The sequence below is a fragment of the Juglans microcarpa x Juglans regia genome, chromosome 3D (assembly GCF_004785595.1).
Source record: "Juglans microcarpa x Juglans regia isolate MS1-56 chromosome 3D, Jm3101_v1.0, whole genome shotgun sequence".
Taxonomy (NCBI): domain Eukaryota; kingdom Viridiplantae; phylum Streptophyta; class Magnoliopsida; order Fagales; family Juglandaceae; genus Juglans; species Juglans microcarpa x Juglans regia.
The window spans coordinates 37,131,145-37,139,556 of NC_054598.1; the positions used below are offsets into that span (position 1 = coordinate 37,131,145).

At 33.3% G+C, this 8,412-nt stretch overlaps 1 protein-coding gene across 1 annotated transcript; it reads right to left on the reverse strand.

Moving 5' to 3' along the window:
• Positions 1–1,194: 1,194 nt before the first annotated feature.
• Positions 1,195–8,195, reverse strand: LOC121256565 (LEAF RUST 10 DISEASE-RESISTANCE LOCUS RECEPTOR-LIKE PROTEIN KINASE-like 2.5). Its single transcript, XM_041157409.1, is given in 4 exon segments — positions 1,195–1,597; positions 1,600–2,385; positions 2,484–2,516; positions 7,177–8,195. Coding segments are annotated over 4 exon segments (1,890 nt in total). The 5' UTR covers positions 7,958–8,195; the 3' UTR covers positions 1,195–1,307.
• Positions 8,196–8,412: the final 217 nt, after the last annotated feature.

Below are 8,412 nucleotides of genomic sequence, written 5' to 3' on the forward strand. Positions count from 1 at the left end.
TACTGTAGTTTGCTTGGGTTCTGGTCTTTACGAGTTAGTCATGTGTGTGGTGGGAACAAGGGACTCATCGTGATAATTATTTTTTTTAAAAATCACAAAATTCTTAAATGAATTAGATCATGTGATGTCAGTGGCGTAGAATATGTATTCTTGATACCAACTTGTAAACATGATTTTTTACTTTACTAATTAATGTGAAAAATTTAATACTAATAGCATCTTTAGTATGTCAATAGAGTAATGTTATATACAGTCGTGGAATATGCAAGCGTCATGCAATGCTTTTGAAAAAATTGAGTAAATACGAGATTCACATAAAAAAATTAATTTTTTTCAAAATGATTGCACAACGTTTGTACACTCCACGACTGTATGTGACATTATTCATGTCAATAAATAGATTTACGAATAAAATCTTTCTACACTTCTTGTTAATATGTATAGAGGTAGACATTGTAAGTTATTTTACTAAAGAGTGTTGAGGATTATATATGCTACTTAACAGAAAATTATACCTGGCTTCCCATTGACACTTAGAACAATATTCTGGCACATATGCCCTACCACTTATATATGTTTTTTTCTAATAAACGAGTCAACTCTGGTCGACTCTTCTATTCACCTTTACTCTAGACAGATGAAAAGTATTTAGTTTACTTAATTGCCATTGTTAGTGGATCTATCCACAGATAATGTTTCATGGTCTTTTGTCTTGCTTGATTTTACACTCGGAAGAAACAAAGAAATGTTATGTTAATTGCTAATTTCGTATTCGTAGACTACCAACATATCATTCTATAAGCTGTGAAAAGGATCCATGCAAGGATATGATGATTGTCCTACATTAAGATTTCATTTTTAAGTAAAGTATTATCCTTCTCTACGAATATCTTATAGATTCAGTCTATATGAGACTCATTATAGTCGAAGAATCAACTGGCGATCTTGAATGAGGCAATCTTGATAGAGGTGCCTCGTTAATATGTATAGAGGTAAAAAGGGAACTGTGATGGACTATATGCAAATGTTTCGTGGTTTTTATTGTCTTAGCTTAATTTTACACTCGAAAGAAACAAAGAAATGATATGTTAATTGCTAGTAGATTACCAACATCATTCTATAAGCTGTGAAAAGGATCCAAGGATTATGATCATGTAAGTAGAAAACATTCAAAATCTCATCATGGAATGGACGACTGCCCTAAATTGAGAATTCAATTTCAAGGAAAGTATTATTCTCTAGGAACATCCTATAGATTCAGACCGTAAGACATCCATTGTTGTGGAAGAATCAAATGGCAATTTTATTTAAGGTGATCTTGACGGGAAGGACAAGAAAGGCTTTGGTGGGATTTCCAAGTACTCCGAACTCCCTTCCAACATATCCACAACTCTGCCCATTGTTGGCCGGTTTGAAGGGTCGATTTGTATGCACCACAAACCCACAATTATCATCTTCTTTGCACTTTCACGATCATCTTCATTCATCATGAGGCTCTGCAGGCTTAGTTCTTCATCTAGTTCAAGGCGCTTGTAAATCCAATGAGGAAAGTATGTTTCACTAGTACGATCACCCTCGATATCTATATTCTTTCTACCCCAACAATTTCTAAAACCATCATTCCGTAACTATAAACATCAGACTTGTGAGAGATCCCTCCAAAATTTCTACTAAATACTTCTGGAGCTATATATCCTACAGTCCCTCTGGTGCCCAACATTGATATAATACTCTCGTCTCTTGAACATATCTTTGCAAGGCCAAAATCAGAAATCTTTGGATGATAGTTCATGTCTAAAAGAATATTGTGAGGCTTTATATCAAAATGCAAGATTCGCGCATTGCAACCTTTATGCAAGTACTCTAGTCCTCGAGCTATCCCAACTGAAATCTTGTATAATGTTTTCCACTCCAACTGATGATCAGCCTTTGAAGGATATTCTTTATATATAAACTTCTCAAGTGATCCATTAGGCATAAACTCATAAACGAGTGCTCGTTTAGAACCCTCAAAACAAAAGCCCATAAGAGTGACAATGTTGACATGAGAAGTCTTACTAATGCTTGCAACCTCATTAATGAATCCCTCTCCATTTTCTCTTGATTCTTTCAAAACCTTCACCGCCACAAGACAACCATCTTGTAGCTTACCCTTGTAAACACTACCATAGCCTCCTTGCCCTAATTTTTCTTTGAAAATGTTGGTCATTTTCTTGATATCTGAATAAATATATCTTCTTATAACAAGAGGTCCAACTCTCCTTAGAAAGTCCTCCATATTTTGGTGTGATACACTTTCCTTCTTCCATAAATAAGGGAACTTTCTCCTCAAGCAGTAGATTATAATAACCACAATCACAGCCCCAATTCCAATAGATAAAACTACTGCATTCAAAGAATAAAGAGTACGTGCTAATTATCATGTGATGCATAATTTGATTTCCGCATGAAAAAGAAATCACGTGATTGAGAAGGCATGTTACCTAATGGTATCACCCATTTTTGTTTATTTTCCCCTGCGATAAAATATACAACAAGGTGGTGGTGTTAGTTTACAAAACGAAGATAAATGAGAGGCAAAATTAATGGCATGCTTAATTTCGAAATTTTTTTAATATCTAAATGTCGTCACAACTATTTCCCTAACTTAACCTTCAACTTATCAGAATTATCACAAGCTAGTTCTTGTAAAGGAGTGGGTGAGGGCATTGAAGTAACCGAAATAGTAAGGGCACATGAATATAAAATAAATTTAAATGAAAAAACAATACAAATTGTAAAAAATTATCCTAGGCTTTCTATTTTTGCATATGAAAATATAATTTCTTCATCCAACAATCGTTAGAATAGTTTTTCATATGATCATACACGAACCAATTAGAAGCAAACTCAAAATAAAATAATTTTTTTAACATTTTATATATGGTTAACGAATATTAAATTATTTTATTATATATATGGTTAATGATGATCCCTTAGAAGAAAATTACATAATTAACTTGCACAACTATTATATAAAATAATATATTACATATAAAAAAATATTTAACATATATATATATATATATACACATTCTGTCTGTCTCAGTCCAGTCCAATCCAAAAAAATCACATCTCAAAATCAACTAATAAGACTATCGGTCCAATCTGATCCGGTTAGTGTCTTGGGTCAAGATTGGTAGTCTTTGGCTAGGCCTTTAAGCGGCAATCTGGGTTTTGGGTATTGGAGAATAATGGGAAGCCGAGCTTGCCCAATCTTCCACAATCAAACTCATTTATACATCCTTTGTATTCTTGAGCGAGCAAAGCAGCACAAGGTACGAGAGGAGAAATAAAACAAACTTGGAGACGAAAGCCATCCCAAAATTCCCAATCTACCAGCAACAGCCAACAAAAGAAGAAAATTAAGACCCGAGATTACTCTAAAATCATAACAGGGGGTTTGGATATTTCTCTCTTACCCAGTTCATGTTATTTGAAAATTTCAAAAGCATGCTGAGATATAATATTTATGTTCTTAATTTAACACTTTGGTTGACCTGAGATGGATTTGGGTCTGTTTAAGAATACAACTATTCTCAAATTAGTTCACTATTATTTATTATTTATTTATTACTATTCAAAAATCATTTTCACTACTTTACTTATCAAATATAGCCTTTGTTATAAACTAAATTGACTAGGTCCAACCTATTGAAAATTTATCACTAATAATAAGAAAATAGATAAAGCCAAGAGATAAGATAAGGAAGAGAAAAGGCAAAGAAGAGATAAACTAAAAGCAGTTAGCACTGAATCCTAAAATAAAAGGATTTTACAAGATAAGTTGGACTCAATCACTGATCCAATGAAGAAAATAAATCTCTATAAAATGAAGAGATCTCTACAAAGGAGGGGACTCTCCACAGGCTCGCTACACTCGCATTGCCAGAGTTACACAGTCGAGGCATCCTCCCGCTACACTCACCTCACCCAAACACATAGTTAACCATGTAAATCTCTGTCTTTATTTATTTATTTCTATTTGTTTATTTATTTTTATTTTATGGATGAACGTGAAAAATACCGAATCGAAACCCTAATCACCATTGTGGGCTAAGAGAATTCTTTCGTCCGTTCCAGTCTATTATGAAAATTTAGGCATTAGCTTAGTATAAGTTAAAAAGCAATGCCAAGGTCAGAGGAATGCCTTCTTTGCTTGATGTGTAAAAATACAGAATTTTGAATAAAGTGTCTCCTAAGGTAAATCCTTTGTCCTTTGAGACAACTTTTGAGACTTTGGCTGCTAAATTATGGAAAGAAAGAAAGAAAGAAAAAAAGAAAAAGAAAAAAATTAAGCATTTGTATGTTAGTCATGCACACAGTTTTAATGCCTATATATAATGCACGCAGTTTTAACTTTCTATGCTGATCGGTATTCAGCTTTATGATCATGTGGTAGGCTTATGTAGAAAAATTCCAGCCCAGTCCGTCTAAATGATTTGACCCGGCCGATAAATGTGGGTTAAACTAATTTTTGAGTCGAAACCGTGAAATGCCAATTTCAACTAGGGGCGGGCAGCGGGGCCCTGCCCCCGTCCTCCCCACCCCTGCATGTGGGTAGTGCCAAGCTGAGTTGCGTGTTGGTAGTGAGAGCGAAAGCTCAGGGTGTTAACCTAGAGATAAGAAAGGGCGAAGAAAAAGTGGTGGATATTGTCGTGGTCACTGAGCTCTCCAAGCCTATCAGTACTGCTTATTGCATATAAAAAAAACACCCCTTTCATATGGTTTTTCGTTTCCTTGCCAATCAACTGATTGTTGCGTAAAGTGTCGGTTTGCTATGTTTACGCAAAGGGAAAATTGCAATGGAGACAATAGTTTAGAAAGTGTTCTGCTGTATATTGATTTCTTTGTTTGATTGCTATGATAAATTGTCATTAACCAACTTTTTTAAACTGTGATTTTCAGATTCATAAAATAAAGTGTTATTATCTATCATGTGGACCACACACAGATGGAAAGTGGGATACGAGAGCGTATTGACCAGCCGAAACATGGAGAACGCGTGTATCCAGGCAAAAAACTCATCGGTGAAGTCATTTCCACTTCATGATTTGGCGTGTGCATTAGGGGATTGTGATTCCTTTTCAAAGATTAATGAAATACACACAATATATTGTATAACATATTGCATAACAATGTTATAAAATAAGAATATTTTATAAAATGACATTATTTTTATAAGATGTTTTATATAAATATTCCTCATTTAAAGTATAATTGTATAAAGTATTGTAAAAAATATTGTATGTAAATCATTTTCTCTATTCAAATATTCGTGAAAGAATAATGATAGTCTTATTACTCTTCTACTATTCTTTTTAATTTTTTAATTTTTTTTAAAATTTTCTTTTATTTAATAGTTATGAAAGTGACTATTAATAAAATTGTATATTTTTTAATTTTTTTTAATGATTAAAGATATTAAAAAAATATTTAAAAAAATAAATAAAGTGATTTAAAGTGATAGTAAAAGTGTTGTAAGTGTATCGTCACCAAATAATGACTTTCCATGAAACTTATACATCAATCTTTCAATTCAAAGGTTACTGTAGTTTTTCTTGTGTTCTGATCTTTACAAGTCGTGTGTCGTGGGAACAAGGGACTCATCCTGGTAATTATTTTTAAAAAAATCACAAAATTCTTAATTAAATAAATTAGATCAGGTGATGACAATATAATATGAGAAATGATATTTAGAATCGTGAATTATATAACCATCACGTAATCACTTTAAAAAAAATAATAAAACATAGAATTCATATGAAACAAATTAATTTTTTAATAGTGAACTTCACTCTTTTTCAAAACCATTACGCTGCATTGACACATTTCACGATTATATGTAGAATTACTCATATAATATTTCTGGAGCAATACTACGTACAGTTCCTATTTGAGAACTGCTATGCAAACCTAAAAAATTTTATCTTTAAAATTTTTTAAAATTACAAAAATATCTCATCTAAAATGATATTTTTTCTCATTTAATAAAAGGTCTGCACATATAATTTTCAAGTAGAAATTGTAAATAAAATTTCTCCTATTTTCTTGACACCGACTTGTAAACATGATTTTTTACAATACTAATTGATGTGATGATTTAACATTAACAACGTATTTTGTATGTCAATACATGATAGATTTATGAATAAAATCTTTCTGTCTGGTTAATATGTACAAGGGTAGACTTTGATAGTTGTTTTTCTAAGAGTATTGGCAATAGACTAGTCAAATATCAATACAAGTCTAAACTTTATTTAGATGTAAGAAAAAACCTCCACATTGGACTAGCCAATGGTCTAAAATTTAAGACTTGAGCTATAATAAATTTTGAGGTTGCGTTTAGATGTTGAGTTGAATTGAGATAATAAAATATTATTAGAATATTATTTTTTAATATTATTATTATTTTGAGATTTGAAAAAGTTGAATTGTTTATTATATTTTATGTTAAAATTTGAAAAAATTGTAATGATAAATTGAAAGGAATTGAGATGAATTAATCATCCAAACAAAACCTAAGTCTTTTTCAAATATAGCTAGCTACTATTCAGAATGGAAAGCAATATTTCATTATTTCATCACTTCTCTCTCTTTGAATGGTAAAACATGCATGGCATGCACTGATAAAATTTTTTATTTATTTTATCGATTGCAAATATTGATAGAGTGGATACATTATTTTTACAAAGTATGAAGATTTAAGAAATATATAAATTGTATTTATAAAAAAAATAAAAAATAAAATATTATATTATTATTTTAACTTTAAGATAACTAGTCTAATATAAATTTATTTAGTTAAAAATTAATATTATAATTAAAAATTAAGATTCTAGTTAAATTTAGACTTGACAATTACCTAGCCAATGCCCTAAAGAATGTTAAGACTGGATTTTTTATTTAACATCCCATTTGAAAATTATATTTGACAACCATCAACAAAAAAAATATTTTTTATTTTTCTTCACATCAATAACAAGTTGTTTTCATTTAATGAAAATGTAAAATATTGAAAAACATTAAAAAAATTTATAATTACTGATACGATTGTCAGATGAATGAATGCTGAGTGATACTTACTTTCTAAACAGTCGAAGAGAAGAAGAAGTCTTTTAGAGAGAGAAAACTGACCAGAAATGCAGTGCCAAGCATGAGGTCGATCAGGGCAGAGGCACTTGAAATGCCACTCACTGTAATTGAATCCACACCGCCCTCCGCTTTCCTGGCAAATGCTGCACTCGCTGGCCTTCCATTTCACCCAAAATCCATTTCTCAGGCCCCCTTCAATTCCATCACCATTCTCAAGCTCATAAGGTTGAACGGGTGCTACCACCAGAGTTGTGCACGCCTCCGATACGTTCCTTAGCTTTGGGTCGTTTTCGGGCAGGACCAGAACCGAACTGTTTTTGTTTTCCCCATGATCACAACCAGGATATGAAAACCTTAACGCACTCTCAAGTGTCGAAGCGTAGCAACCATAAAGCAGATTCACATGGGTTTGGAACGGTGCTAGCCCGAACGGGGCACCAGGAAGGGATATGTTTTGAGTTAAAGGAATACAGCCGGTGGTTGAATTCCAAAAGTCAGAGTTTGAGACGCGAAGGATTTCGGTTTCATAGGAAATGTTGTGGATGATATAGTCGTTACTTTGGAAGTCGATGGTGGGTTGGCCATTGTTATTGCAAGAGAGCTCGAATCCAGGATACCCACAAGACCTGTTTTGCTTGCCTTGGATGTGGAATGGGTACTTGATGGGTTGCCCATCACCACAGTTTTCAGGCTCAGCACTGCAGACTTGGAAGTAAGGGTCGACTACACCTTGGGATTTTCCTGGTAGAGGAGAAGAGAGGATGAGGAATATGCATAGATTCAACAGAGGAAAAATGGTGGGAAAGAGGTTTTTGGGTTTCATTTGGGGATCAAGAAAGTGGGTGGTGGTAGAGATATGCAGAACTGCAGAAGTGAATCATGATAGGAAGATATAGATCATCGAGGTGTCAGGTGAAATAAATGGATTGGAGTGGGAAGCGTTTGACTTTCTAAGGAGGTCATTTTGCCTCGAAAATATGGAGTAGAAGACGCCAACGTCGGGATTGCCGACATCTGCCTCGTGCCTTGCACCGATGAAAATTCGATGCAATTTTAAAACTTTGACTTACCTTCAGCCTTCAAACTTCGAATGAGTGGTCCCTTGGAAGACTTGGTGGTTGTCGTCCTCGATTCAACGAAGGGAAAAAAAGAAGAAAAACTCTACTCAGCCTCTGGTTTTCAAATCGCACGACACACACCTCACATGAGAAATCTGATTTGAAAGCGACGTCACGGTTTTGCACGTCACGGTTTCGTGCGTAACTGAATTAATTGATT